The sequence below is a fragment of the Corapipo altera genome, unplaced genomic scaffold (genome assembly GCF_003945725.1).
Source record: "Corapipo altera isolate COAL_440 unplaced genomic scaffold, ASM394572v1 22b, whole genome shotgun sequence".
NCBI lineage: Eukaryota > Metazoa > Chordata > Aves > Passeriformes > Pipridae > Corapipo > Corapipo altera.
Genome location: NW_020884876.1, coordinates 19,043,271 through 19,057,475, shown reverse-complemented (window position 1 = coordinate 19,057,475; position 14,205 = coordinate 19,043,271). Strand labels below are relative to the sequence as shown.

The window sequence follows — 14,205 nt, the reverse complement described above, 5'->3', positions numbered from 1 at the left end:
CTCACTGTGTCAGAGATTGGTCCTGTAAGCCCCTTGGAATTGCTGTTGGTGAGAAGTTCCATGTCTTGTTCCATCAATACCAATGGTGGCTTTACCATATCAAACAACAATGCTTGCTTGCCTTCTGTTTGAATAATGAAATGAGAAATGTAGTCTTGAGGGGAAAGTCTAACTGATAGGAGTATGATGCTGTGTTATCTCTGTGTGCAACGTGTCAGCACCTAGAGAGGGACAGCAGGTAGGCAGTGTCTGCAGAGGGGAGCTAGCCAGCTGGAAAGGTTGAAGAAGAGTATGCACTTGGCACAGCTCTCTGGGTATATGGAGCATCTATCTGTTCACTCATAATTAGCATCTTGAACCCTCTTTTGGAAGCTGGCACTTGTAGTCTTTCTTTCAAACAGCTGAGCAAAACAAACACATTATTAAAAATTGTGACTGGTGAACTGGGAGAGTGTCCTTTCACTGCGAACCTGCATATACTGATGTAATTCAAGCATAAGCAAGGGTAAGAACTCAAGTTGTCTTCCTTCTGGAAGTTGGCTGGCCACCCATAGTATAAAAGTCATCTCTTATTCTGTTCTGCTGTTCTTTTCTTGGTCCTCTACATCTTCATCGTGTCCTGTGGACAGGAACATAGCTTTGCCAGTGACGAAGGGTGATTACCCAGTACAGGTGTACCACTTTATTGGCAGTTGAAGGTTGTGTTATACCTGTCTCCAGTTGCTTTAGGCAATAGTTTGCTACCCTACCAGGTGATAGGACCATTCCTGTTTTGATCCCAAAGCACTGAATCTGGGTTCACATTGTCTCTTTAGAATGCTTTGTATTTAAAGAAGGCGAGCCAGGATGTCGTGTAGCTGGTGCACTGCAGAACAGTTTTTATTGATCTCTCTCCTGCTGTTCATAATCTAGCCCTTAGAAAGTTACTTCAGCATCAGCCATCCTTCTTTCTTTCTCTTGTCACACAAAGATTTTTAAATTTAAATTAGGATTGCTTCTCATATGAGTGATTGCTTCCATCCTTGATGAACTTACCTTGATGTTTGTTCTTTTGGACAGGTCATTCATCAGTAGACGTGCATATCATGCATTCTGGAAACAACCTTGTGCATATACAGGTAATTGTGGTCTTCAGGAAGTCATAATTTGGGGTGTTGAATTTGATTGGGGAATTAACTCGCTGGCTTTCTCTAATAGCAGATTGATTTTGCTGGTAGCAAATGTCACACTTCTAAATTTTCAAAATGTCCAAATGTCTAATAAATCCTTGAGACAATGAGTTGTAAATCAGTAATGGATTTTTTTTTTTTAATGACATAAGAGCTGTTAACCTGAATAAAAATTCATGTGTTGATTTAGAAGATATGAGAAAATGGCAGATGGTAGGTTGCAAATTTGACAAGAAGATAGACTAATACAGGAGGTGCTATACTAATAATGGTAGTACTGCTACAAAGATGATCATGTCTTGTCCTCTTGCAGGAAATACGGCAGTTGTCACAAAAAGACACACCACATGTGGAGTTTGAGCCAGTACTGCTATCTTCATCATCTACTAACTTTACAAAAGTTGCTTCTATTTCTTGTAAAGGTACAGGATACATATATTTAGAGATAATATGATTAAACAGGATTTGATTATGAAAGGGTAGCTTTGTTCACCAGAGACCCTCAAAGATCTCAAAATCAATTTGTCTGGACTTTATTGAGAAGGAGCATGAATTCTTTCTGCTAATTGTTTCCACCATTTTTGTATATATATACTTCCTCTTATGCTGATCAAAGGCTCTAAGGGGAAGAAAACATTTGCTAAAATGTTAGCATAACTATTGAATATGCTTTCTCAACATCCTTTTATAATACGCATTTTTTTCAGTTTCACATGCGTTTACTAAAAGGCTAATGTGCTTGGGTGGTCATTTTCTATGACATTTCTTGGCAGGATCACTGAAGAGGTTTGCCCGAGACCAGACATGTTTGTGGCAGAGGTTGACATTTCAGTGTTCCTGACTCCAACCTGTTTTCTATTCTGACCACTAGACTGCAGTGTACAGACTTTTAAACTTTTATGAAACAAACTGCTTTCATAGTGACATTGAGACATGTTTTTCCTAGCAATAAAAGGGCAAATAAGAATAAAGAAGAGACTATTATGTTAAATGATTCTTTTTTCAAAGCAGTTTTTCACTTACTAAAAGGAGGCAGAGTGCAATGTTACAAAAGAGTGCTGTGCCAATGACATGTGGTTAAAATTGGTCAGGTTGCTCTTTGCTGCCTTGTTGTATGTGTTTTTTGAAGGTGTTTAGCATTCGTAAATTCTTCTTGAAGCAAGGCTTGAAACCTCTGAAAATTAGGACTCGAGCAATTAAATGCTTTGGTCATCTCTGTGAGGGTTGAACCAGCAAATGTTCCTCTTTATGGTGTTTTTGCAAATCTTCACATGAAAATCATTGTGGATATGCTTTTGTCCTGGCTGATCTATTCTGTGTGTCTGCTCTTTGCCCAGCTGCATCCTGTGACAGTGAAAGTCTTTATTCTGACAATAAGAAGAACAATGTATTGGAAGGCACTACAACACTAAAAGCCTGTCTTTCCTGTCCTGTAATGGAAGGGTAGGTTGACAGTGGATTTTTGTATGTTTGTTAACGCTCACTGGTATTATAATAAAAATATTGTAACGTACTTTTAAGAGAGGAAGTTAACTTGCTTTGTCACTGAATGATTCCAGGGTCAGTGAAGAGGCTTCTTCCTGTTATTACTGTGTCATTTGCCAATACAGACCTGTGACATGTCAAGCAATAGTTACATATTTTATCCCAAGAAGAAAAGGATACGCCTTAGCAACTCATATCATATAAATGTTGGTTAGTCTATGACAACATTTCCAGCAACCTGGTTAATGTAATGCAGAAGCTGGATAGTTTTAGAAAAAATGTGAAGTCTTTTCTTTCTTCAGTCATCTTTTGCCAATTTCATCCAACCTGCTGTTTCACAAAGCAGTAAGCAATGTTGTACTGTAGCATAACCAGGGGGTAGAGTTTTTGCCTACGTCTTTTACATGGTTTTTGTAAATTTTTACTCCCTTATGTAATTATTAAAAAGGACATAATTTTGTTCTTCTCTGTAAAAACTTAAAAGAGCTTCTTTATACGAGAATACTGAGTATCTTGTCTTGTATGGACCACTTATTGTGCTCAAGGACTATTGCAGATGTATTTTGTTTTCCAGATTTACTTACAGGTATTTTGATGTAGATCCTTCTGCAGCATTGTTTCATATAGAACCACATCATAATACTTCAGGATTTTGGTCCATATGGTTTACAAATAATTTTTACTTCAGCATTGAATTGAATGAAGTCTTCATAGCCAGAGAAACAAAGAACATAGTAAAGGTAAGCTCTGTTTCTTCTTCATACAGTGTTTTGTCTCTGATTTAAGGATATGGACCTTTGACATAGAAAATAGATTCTCTGAAGAACTTTGTGTTCTCAGAGCTGGTTGGAATCAGTTAAAAATAAAGGTATCTGTAACTGTTAGGTCCTGAAGATCTTACTGTCTCGGGAGGCATTATTCACTGTCCAGCTTAGTTTTGTATTGTTTTATTAACAACTGTTCTTTCATTTGAGTTGCAGCTACAGATGCATCAAATTATAGACTCTTGCTCTGTTCTTAGAATTGTTACATGTGTGTTTGTGCTCTTCAGGATTCAGCATTTCTTCATAGACCGTAATAGAAGTCTTTAGTGCATAGATGAGCTTTGAAGTTTAGAAGGCGAAGCCAATAATTTACTTGTGCAATTGCTTGATTCAAAGCAGGCAAATCTGGTTTATGAATACATCTAAATGTCTCTTTTTGTACTTTGATAGGAGGTTTGCATATGTGCACTGTGTGGGTCAGTTATGGGCACATATGTGCATGTAGTAACAGCAAAAACATGAAGGAAGAGAAATTTTACATTTTTCAAGGTATCTCTTGCACCAGAAATGGTGTATGAATTGTAATTCAGTTTTTGTTTGATTCTTTCTAGATTCTGAACTTTGATGAACCTTTGACTCTACCTCCAGGCTGCTGGAATGTATTTTCTTTGAAACTCAGTGTGAAAGACACTGTAACGAATGTGCTCTCTAGTATTTGTTTGGCCACAAATGTGGGAGTGATATTTGAAATACCTCTGCAGATATACGCGACTGTGTCCAAGGTATTGTATTCAGTTGTGTTGATTTATTATTAGGCCTTGCAAACCCAAATGCAGCAATGCCTCTCTCAGGCCAGAAATCTGTTCCTTAGTCCTGAAAGAAAAGCTAAGTACCAGACCACTCTGTGAAACAGTTCTGTACCTTGAGAAGTCCCCAAAGTTGAGCAGTGATGGAATTATAGTTCTTTATTTTTAATTCTTTTTTTTTTTTTAGTGATTAAAATTATGCACTGAGAAACTGAAATTTGTTCTCTTATTTTGTCATATGGTCAGTCGTTTTTGTTTTGGTTTTCCAGCAGGGAGATCTTAATTTTGAAGCAATTGCCCACTGTGATATTCAGTGCTACTTGGGAAAGTCTGATTCAGGTAAGCTCATCTCAGGCTTTTTTTGGCATCTCTCAGTAGTTTTATTGTAGAAAATTCATTTTATGTAGCAGGATTTGTAATGAGAATATGATAACATGATGACTTTTCAATGTCATCCATTAGAAATGGTGGCAGTAAAAAGAACTTACTAGAGCATATAAGCCTGTGCAATACACGTACTCTTGTTTGGATGTACAGTTACTGTGGTTTTGCAGATGTATTTCCTTAAGCAAATCTGATGTGTAAAGTAATTTATATACCCTCACATATACTTACTTTGAAGGGGAAGAGTGGGTTGCCGTTTTTCTTTTTGGGTCTGGACCCTTTGCAGATACTGATTACTCATGTTCAGAAGTAGATTGATGGAAAGAGCAAAATCTGTTATCGTTTTAGCAAATCTACTTTGGCAGAAGAGTCTCTCTCTGGACCGTTCTGCCTGGGACCTGGATTCTGAGCTTGCAAGTGACCTTTATGGAAGATGGCAAAAAATAAGACGTGGGGAAGCCTGCAGGTCTGTACAGAATCTGTTGAAGTTCTTAATTCAAGCCAGTACAGTGTTGTAAGAAAGGATATTTCTGTTCTGAACTATTCTTAATTAGAAGAAAACATTTTGGACCTTCCTACGCTTAAGTTAGTTGTCTTGAAGCACCTGGAGTTTCAGAGCACTCCAGAACACACCCAGCTTTCATTTCAAGACACTACCAGCCATAAGTAAGCTTTTCAGATGCTTGAACTTTAGAATGTAAATAATGTTCTGACTGTAGTTACCTCACCATGGCTACCTAGCATGAAAGCAGTCAAAGCAGGTTTTACCAGATCATTTATGGAGTTGCATGACTCCTTCAGCTACAGGTTGCATAGCAGTCCTTTCAGGATTAGGGTCTTTGAATGGCTTCCAGGGTACTTAGTCCCTGGTGTACATACACATAAGTTACACTGGCTCTCTGCTACTAGGGTACAGCTTTATGGGCTTTATTTTGTAAAGAGCATTTTCAAGGAAACATAAGTTGATGTAATTATAAATCCTGGCAAATCATCTTTTTTCTTTTTCCGAAAATAAAAAAAAGAAAACAACTAACAAAGTTTTCTGGTTTTGCCAATAAAGCAGGAGAAGTATTTTAGGATCGCCTCACTTTATTCAGCAGAAGAAGCCTGAAGAGGAATCCTTTGCCTTTTTCTTGCCGCGATTGACTACAGAACCCAGCCTTACACTCAACTTCAGTGCCACAGCCGTTAAAAGTAGTATGGTGAGGATGGTTGTTATTACCGTTTTCTGAGTTGTGTATGTTTAGCTTGTTTAAATAACAAAGTTTGTGTTTTGGTGTTGCTTAGCATTTTCATACTGCTGGTAAATCAGTGTTTTGATCCAATTTAAGATACTACATTTATATCCCTTTGGCTTTTTTGGTAAGTTTTCTAGCTACCTAGTTGTAATGTTTTAATACAAGGAGAGGAGTAAAGCAACGTAGGTCTTATCCAACAATTGTTCGTGGTTGTCAAAGTTTTCCTTGCACATTGTATAAGTTACATGCTTGTGGTAAAATAATTGAGCAAGGGACTAGGGATAGGGTGTACTGTTATTAATGATGCATGTGGTTACAGTAAAGTCTTCCTCATGCCACTGCCTTGTGTAACAAAAGTGTGTAAAACATTTATGAGAGATACACCACTTGCAGAGCACTCTTCCAGCCACACTGACAATTATGTCTTTCTTGTTTGTCAGATTTAGGTCTCCACTAACCTACCCCATGCCAGAACCAGTCATATGGAAATGGTTTTCATATGCTCAATGTCAATTACCTTAATATTCCATGTGTCCAATTTAATTGTTAGTCATTACAGTAATGTGTATAATAACCTGCTAGCACTCAGACTTCTGTGAGAAGGGGTGGCACTTCACTAACTGTACTTTCTTCTGTGCAAGAGCTTTGTTCATGTCTGCCTGCATAAATCAAACTCCAAATGAAAGGATTGTTGGGGGAGCGGGGGCAGTCTATATTTTTATACACACAGTTCTTTGGGCACTCTTAGCTGATTTTCCAAATTATGACATTGTGGTGACATGTCCTGCTGTTCCATGCTGTCTTGTGCATGTATGATTATACTGCATTAAGACAGAAGCCAGATTGAAGTCCCTTGAAAATGCAGATCATATTACCAGTGCTGAACTGTTTTACCATCCAGTTCTCAAATATGTAGTTTTTAACTTTTTCTTTTCCCCTCCAAACTATTTAGGTAAAATATTTCGTACTAAGAAACCCTTCATCCTTCCCAGTTACGTTGCAGCTTCTGCCTCTTTCTTACTACCCTGATCCCCAAGCTTCACTGAGTCTGCTGAACAAATGGTAAAAACTATCTCAGGATACTGTTTTCCCTTTTAAAAGATCTATTTGCTATGCCTTATGATTGTTGCTTATTGTAGTTTTTTAATTTTTCAAAGTGTCACTTAGGTGGGGACAATGTTCTGACTCATTTTCATAGATATAATAATGTTCAGAGCAGCTTCCTGTATGGTGCTTGACTTTGTAATGTACCTCATCATTGATGAATTACAAATTGAGTATGTTTTAAGCAAGTTTCTCTCTGCCAGATCTAAACTGTAGTTAGTCATCTTTTAGGATATGAGGCTTAGTGCAAGCTGCCCAGGTGAGGTGAACAACTTACGGAATTGGGGATGTCCATGTCCCCACAATGCCGGTTGGTATCTATACAGGGTCTGTAGACTGATCACTGAGAAGAACGTATCTGAACCGTCCCACCAGGAAAAACTTTCTTCTTAGCCTTTTCTTAGATAATAATCCAAGTTACAGAGGACACAGGAATCAGGAAGAAAAATTCAGGTCCAGAGTCAGGAACCCCACCATAAATGTTTAGGGCCAGCTAAGTAAATGTTTCTGCATTGTTTTGGACTTCCTATTTTAGAACTGAGATGATCTAATGAGAAATCTAGATTAGAGTTAGATGAGCAATAAAGGGGCACAGTGAGGTGAGCTGAAATTCGCCAAAATAAGCCCTGGCTGTCACGCTTTGAGAAAATGATGTGGTTGGTAGTACTGCTTGGTTCGAGACAGTGGGATTTTACTCATGTGCCGAAGTGTAACTTGCATATTCGGGGTCCAGATTCCTGTGTAATTGCTTCCTTAACCTCATTTCTTTACATAGGTACGTGTATGTGCATATATATATGTGTATGTATATATATGCACATTAATAACTACATCTGTTTGCATACTAAATGTGATTTCCACAGAGACTCTTTCTAGTGGTTTGAAATTACATTTTCTCTGTATTTTCACACTTTAATTTCTGGAGATCTTCTAGGTTTACAAGAAATCACATCCATTAACTGGTTCTTTTTAAGCTAATGTCATTGACAGTTGTGACAAGTGAGTTTTCAGTTTAGTGGCTCGAGGTCCATTAGTCCTCTATAACCTAAATTTTACCTGTTGGTTCTCTTACGTCAGTTTTTAATACCTTCATGTCCAATGGTTATAATTTGTGCTCAGGTAAATAATCAACTACTTTACGTTAATTTGATTTACAAATTATGTGATAGAAAACAGAAATTTGTCCCAAACAAATCATGAGTAGAAAGGGAGATATTTGAGTAAATTAATGAGATTTAATGATTATTATTTCTTAACAGTTATGTGGGCGGAAAAAACTTTGGGGTGTTTGTGCGGCTTAAAAATGATATTTCTTGACTCTGAGCATTTACAGTATTGTTCACTGACATATCTAAAATGCCCAGCCATTTGTCTGTGTTCCAAATGTGTGGAATTCATGTAAAACTGATTTGTAGTGTATTCTGTTAAAATGCAGACCCGTATTTCACATCTGCCAAAATGAAATTGTAAAAATAATCTTTATTTTAGAACGGATGCCAGCATGTAAAAATAAGTCAATTCAGTTCTGACAGGCTGGGTTTCAAGTGCTTAACTTTTTCTTTTGGTTTATTTAGGTTCGGCATAAATGTGCAAGCTATTAATTTCACAACCACTGAATTCAGGCTAATGGATGAATGTTCTCACAGGGTAAGATGGCTACTTTTGGTAGAAGAAGTGGTCTGGCACACTAGAGAAAGCTTTTCCTAGCTATGCTACTTTTCAGTCGTTCCGAAGTGCTATTTAAAGCATAGTGGTTTTTTGATTGTTACGTGTGTATCTTTGCAGTTAATTATTTTTCAGAGTTTTAGTCTGTTTTGAAAACAGACTCAAAAGCTGTAGGAAGGGAGTGCATGTGTGCCTGGACACTGTGTGTATGTGTTGAGGAGGCCACCGTTTGCATTCTCCATTGAGACTTTTAGCTCCAGGTTGAACATGAAGTGTTAGGCTTTTGAGTCAGTGATGTCAGGAACTAGCTGATTATCTTTTCAGTAGAGGGAAATACTGTCCGGTAGTTCAGTGAAGGAAAAGGCTGGATTTCTACATTTCAGCTTCGTGTCATTGCAACTCCCAGATTCAGGTTTGGAATGTCACGGTTCTTGCTGGTTCCCATTGCCTAATTTTTACATATGTGTGATAACACTTGACTATGTCACACCAGTGCTGAACTGTGGTTAAACCCTGAGATGATGTGTCATGGGTGACAGAAAGAGAGAAGATGCTGTATCAGGGATGTTGGCATATTTTGGTGACCAGAGTACCATCCAGAGTACACAGATAATTTCTTCTTAGACTTCTGGTTTGTACAAAAAGCCCAGAATTCATGTATTTTCCTTGCTGTTTGGGCATCCTCTAGACTCATCTTTAATGTCCTGTGTAGATACATGTTTCTGCACATATGCTTTAAGACCTTAATGAAATTTCTTATAAAAAGAAAAGAGTATGTTTGCTGCACTAATCAAAGCTGACGTTTCGTTTTTGGCAGCAGTTGTAAGAGTTGTTGTAAAAGAGAGGAGACAGCAGTTCATAAACCCTCACCTGTAGGCCCACTCTGAGAAAGAGAAGGTAGTATGTGGGTAGGACTGAGTTTCGACAGTCCCATGCACCATACTCTTGACCAAATGGAAAAATAGTGGTACATCTTTGCATCAGTGTGTGCAACACGTTTTTCTTTAGATCTGAAGAACTATGGGGAACATCTATGGTTCAGCGCATATGAGATGGATCTTGGCTTGTTAAACAAATCACTAGTTCTTAATATTCAAATTTTTCAATTTGTTATAATTTCCCTAGTCACTTTATGTGTAATGAATTGTTAGGTTCACATTTGAGTGCATGCATTTCTTTTTAGGGAGTGACATGGTGAAGTTTGCAAATGTCGTATGTGGCTTGCTTTTAATAAATACTACCTGTTAAATACAGGTTCTGAAAGGTTTTTTATGTTATTTTTCATAAAATAGACTAAGAGTAAAAACATTTTGAACTGAAAAAGATCAGAAAAGCTGTTAATAAATCAGCCATAAATGAAAAACAATCAAGCAAGAGCCTGTTTTGGAATGTTTGTGGTTGCTTTGACTGCTATAGGTATCTGATCACCCCTTTCTAAGAAAAGACCCCCAGTTCTGGAAGAGCAAGTTTTAGGGCTATTTTCATTTCTATAGTGGCAGAAGGAATAAGCAATGGTATCAAAACCAAACAAACCAAAAATTTACATTATTTCCAGACTAAGTGAACTTCTGGTAGTTCTGGTTTTCAATAATACAGTAGGGAATTCACTTTGGCTTCTTTCCAGTGACTCAAATGATCAGCATATTTGCCAACAGTCTCTTTCTCACTTAAATCAAGTTGTAAGTCATATGCTGAGGGTATAATGGTTGCCACATTTCCCTATGCAATCAGTACACTGTCAGTTCTTGTGCTGTGAAGTGTTTCAGGATTCTTTGAGTATGAAAGACACTATATAATTTCTTTTCCATCTGAGCAAATAAAAACTGTTTTGAAAAAAATGAAGTAATACATTCCTCATAATAAGTGCAGTAATATGAACTTTTGCTCAAATAAACAACCTTATCTGATGTTTTATGCTGTCAAAATGAAAGACTTTTGTATAACAAGTTAGCAGTTTCTGCACCTTGCCAAAAATATCTTATGTAGTGCTAAGTAACGATACGGTGCTTTCTTTATTGAGATCTTTAAACACACATGTTTTCTGTGAATAAGAAGTACGTTTTTGTTTAACAGAATGCACATCAAGAGGATTTCATCAGCAAGAAATGCAGTTCTGAACTGCTTTTTTTAAGTTTACAGCCACTGGAAACCAGAAAAGTTGGTGTAATTTTTACACCACTTGACTACAAAAGAGTAACTTCCCTTATTTTAATCAGGTAAGCCACTTTTCAGTTTTAAGTCAGAATCAAACAACTCAATGTAAAAATGAATTTGCAAAATCGCGGAACATGGACAAATGCTCAAAATTTGAAAGCCAGAATACCTCCCATTTTATAGAAAGTACTTAAAGTGTGTTTGTGCCTTATGTCTCAGTCATTAAAAAAATACAGTCTTATTTTCTTGATATGTGGTCATTGGGTTATAAAATATATATGAATATACTGAGGTAATTTTGAGTTAAGAGAGAAACACATTGCATGGCTTTGCTATTTTCAGCTTGACTCCATAGTCAAGCTGATAGGATTTATGGATCCAATGAGTCTTATGTGCAGCCAAACATTGGTTGTCTTTGTAGGAAAAGAGTTTATGGAAGAAGAAACCATTTTTATTAGGTGGCACAATTATCTGGTGGCAGTGGTTACAAAACTTGTTCCTTCACTATGTGAAATTCACTAGTGACTGGTTCTGGAGTGATCCCATCTCTGTTTAGGGAAAACCTGACCAGTTTTGGCCACTGACTGTTACTGAAACACTGTTGTTGGTTTGGCACCTAGAGAGCAAAGCCGTGATTTTGCAAACTTGTGTTTTAGTGACTGATGGCTTGATTTTTACATTATGGCAGAAACAACTTAACTGTTCTGGATGTGGTCAATGTAGAAGGCTTTGGAGCCAAAGAATTGCTTAAAGTAGGGGGAAGACTACCTGGTGCAGGAGGATCTCTTCGATTTAAGGTACCAGAAGCTACTCTAATGGACTGCAGACGACGTAAGTAAGAAGACACAGGTCTCAAGTTTTGTAGCTGGCTGCAGTACTCTGTAGTGGTACTGATATGGTACATTAATGTTAAGTAAACAGAATGTTTAAAGGTGAACAGCTTGGTCATGAGGGGTGTAGATTCTGTTTTTACAAAACACTCACTGAGAATGGTTAAAAGTTCTAGAACTACACTAATGCAAAACAGTCTATATTAAATGTTTTATTAGATTGTAAATAAAAATAGCAATTTACTTATAAATGTAAGAAAGTAATTTTTATGCACTGTTAAATGATTGCTCTCTTTTTTTCCTTTAAGAACTGAAAGACAGCAAGCAAATTCTATCCATAACGAAGAACTTCAAAGTAGAGAACATTGGGCCTCTTCCTATAACAATTTCATCGATGAAAATCAATGGTTACAGTTGTCAAGGATATGGATTTGAAGTGTTAGACTGTCAGGAATTTTTCCTGGCCCAGAACTCATCACGGGAGATCAGCATTGTGTAAGCGCTGACAAATTTGCTGACAAAATAACTTTAGTGGAAGTTTGTGGGTATGATACTGCAGTAACATACCCACACTCAAACTTGTGAATGTAAATGTCATAAGCCTTTCCCTAGGGGTAATAGTAACAAATGGATAATATAATAATGACCCTTTACAGGACTCATAATTTCTAAAAAGCAGCATACATACTTTTATCAGTGCATTATGAAGTAATAAATTAAAGCAGAAGAGTTGCCACAATTTTTAATTTGATTGTTATTCTCTAGCGTGTTCCGAGTAGCCTGACCATAATCCAAACATTGAACATAGTCTAAAACTAATTCTTTTTAAAATCCTCTTGAGTGAAAGATACTGTGACTTAAGCATAAGTAGAGTTGATAATACTATATTAAAGTAACTGCAGTTTCCTATACAACAAGTATCATCTCTACTGATTAAAAAGGCAAGTCATACCTTCTAGCAGTACTCATGGCAGTCAAATAGAGTAATGAGGTGGGTCAGGGAAGTGGAGGAAGAGACAAATATGATGTTTTCTTCTGCTTTCCCTATCTTTCCATCTTTGCACCCTAGTACCTGACCCATTCTGAATTAATGCTGCCTGTACTCTTGACAACTGTGCTTTTGTTAAAGAGTTTTGTAAAACCTGAGTTGTTCATGTGCACCTCCTTGAAAAAAGGAAAACGAGTTGCAGTAACGAGAGTATTGTGAAGAGTCACAAGAAAACCACGTATATTACCAACTGAAGATGACCTAAAAGTCTTAACTGCTGTTAGGTGCTAATGCCATGTGCACAGTTTAAGCAGACAGTGGACATTTATTTCATTGCCTTTTTTTTTTCCGTATTATTAAATCAGGAATTATTTTGTATTTTTTGTATCAATGTGACTTCAGAAAATTAAATTCAGCCCAAAAACGGAAAAGTAACACCAGTTCTGTCTGTTTTTCTTAATAGATTCACTCCTGACTTTACATCTTCCTGGGTAATTCGTGAGCTTACACTGGTGACTGCTGCTGATTTGGAGTTCCACTTCACACTCAACGTGACTCTTCCTCACCATCTATTACCACTGTGTGCAGATGTGGTGCCAGGCCCCAGCTGGGAAGAGTCTTTCTGGAGGCTCACTGTCCTCTTTGTAAGGTAATGCTTTCAGGGCCCTTGCAACAGTTTGAAAAGGACCTGCCAGGGAAAGATCAGGAAGCACTTTTGCCTTCTGTTAGATTTTTTGTGATGATAGGACCTTAAATCTCTACTGCATCTGTCTCCCAAGAGTCCTGCCAGCTGGCTGTGACAGCTTAGGTGTGGTAACAGTAGCTGGTGATGGAGTTGGCAAGCATTTCTTGCTGCTCCTCCTGATAAACTTCCATGTTAAGGCTGCAATGAAAAAGGGTTCGGATATCCCCATGGGAATTCTCAGCATACTAGAAGACTTGCTCCCACCACAGTAGACACACACATGTAACATGTTAGTATCTGAACATTATAAATAGAGTTGAGTGGGCTTGAAGATTCTCTTTTAAGTATTCCTGTAAAATTAACGTGAATTTTATTTATAGTTTCAGACAACTACTTGAGGACTTGCTTCTTCTTCTGCTTCTTTTCTCCTTTCACATGTCAAAAATTATTTGTGTTTATGGTTAGTTTTTGCTAGGCACACTGCAAAACAGGCTACCCCAGAAAGATGGTGGGGCTTGTGTTAGCTGACTCTTTGCCGGCACATACTAAACTGCTTTGAAGAAGACTACCTTTGTAAAACAATGAAGGGTTCTGCTTCTGCACATACTGCTTTTTTTGTCTTCCTTTACTGACCTTTCACACTGAGTAGTGTGAACTGAATGCTGTGTTGTGCACAGGTGATGTTCAGTGCTTTCATCACACCAACCCTGAATTCCTACAAGAAGCAGTGACTGTGAATGTCATGATGGTAACATACATGTGCTGATGCATACCCGAGGTCTTGATGCACACTGTGGTGCTGCTTGCATTGTTTTGACAGGGAAAACAGAGCACAAATGAAGAAATAGCAGTGACCACATTGTGTGGTTCTAGATGCAACAAAAAGGGACTGTAGGGATCTGAAAAATCAGGAATTTCTCATTCTGTTTTCCT

General features: G+C 37.6%; 1 protein-coding gene across 6 annotated transcripts in view; it reads left to right on the top strand.

The window, feature by feature from the left end:
- TMEM131L (transmembrane 131 like) overlaps nucleotides 1-14,205 on the top strand; it is a 77,474-nt gene that overhangs the window by 45,890 nt on the left and 17,379 nt on the right. For 3 of the 6 annotated variants that reach the window (XM_027635695.1, XM_027635691.1, XM_027635697.1), the window contains 14 exons: nucleotides 1,060-1,118; nucleotides 1,483-1,591; nucleotides 2,507-2,612; nucleotides 3,241-3,394; nucleotides 4,030-4,200; nucleotides 4,494-4,563; nucleotides 4,957-5,074; nucleotides 5,669-5,810; nucleotides 6,799-6,908; nucleotides 8,525-8,597; nucleotides 10,689-10,831; nucleotides 11,458-11,600; nucleotides 11,908-12,094; nucleotides 13,051-13,236. In XM_027635695.1, coding sequence (XP_027491496.1) covers nucleotides 1,060-1,118; nucleotides 1,483-1,591; nucleotides 2,507-2,612; nucleotides 3,241-3,394; nucleotides 4,030-4,200; nucleotides 4,494-4,563; nucleotides 4,957-5,074; nucleotides 5,669-5,810; nucleotides 6,799-6,908; nucleotides 8,525-8,597; nucleotides 10,689-10,831; nucleotides 11,458-11,600; nucleotides 11,908-12,094; nucleotides 13,051-13,236 — 1,771 coding nt within the window. The remainder of the gene's footprint in view (nucleotides 1-1,059; nucleotides 1,119-1,482; nucleotides 1,592-2,506; nucleotides 2,613-3,240; nucleotides 3,395-4,029; nucleotides 4,201-4,493; nucleotides 4,564-4,956; nucleotides 5,075-5,668; nucleotides 5,811-6,798; nucleotides 6,909-8,524; nucleotides 8,598-10,688; nucleotides 10,832-11,457; nucleotides 11,601-11,907; nucleotides 12,095-13,050; nucleotides 13,237-14,205) is intronic. The other 3 variants (XM_027635696.1, XM_027635692.1, XM_027635694.1) reach the window with 2 other exon arrangements.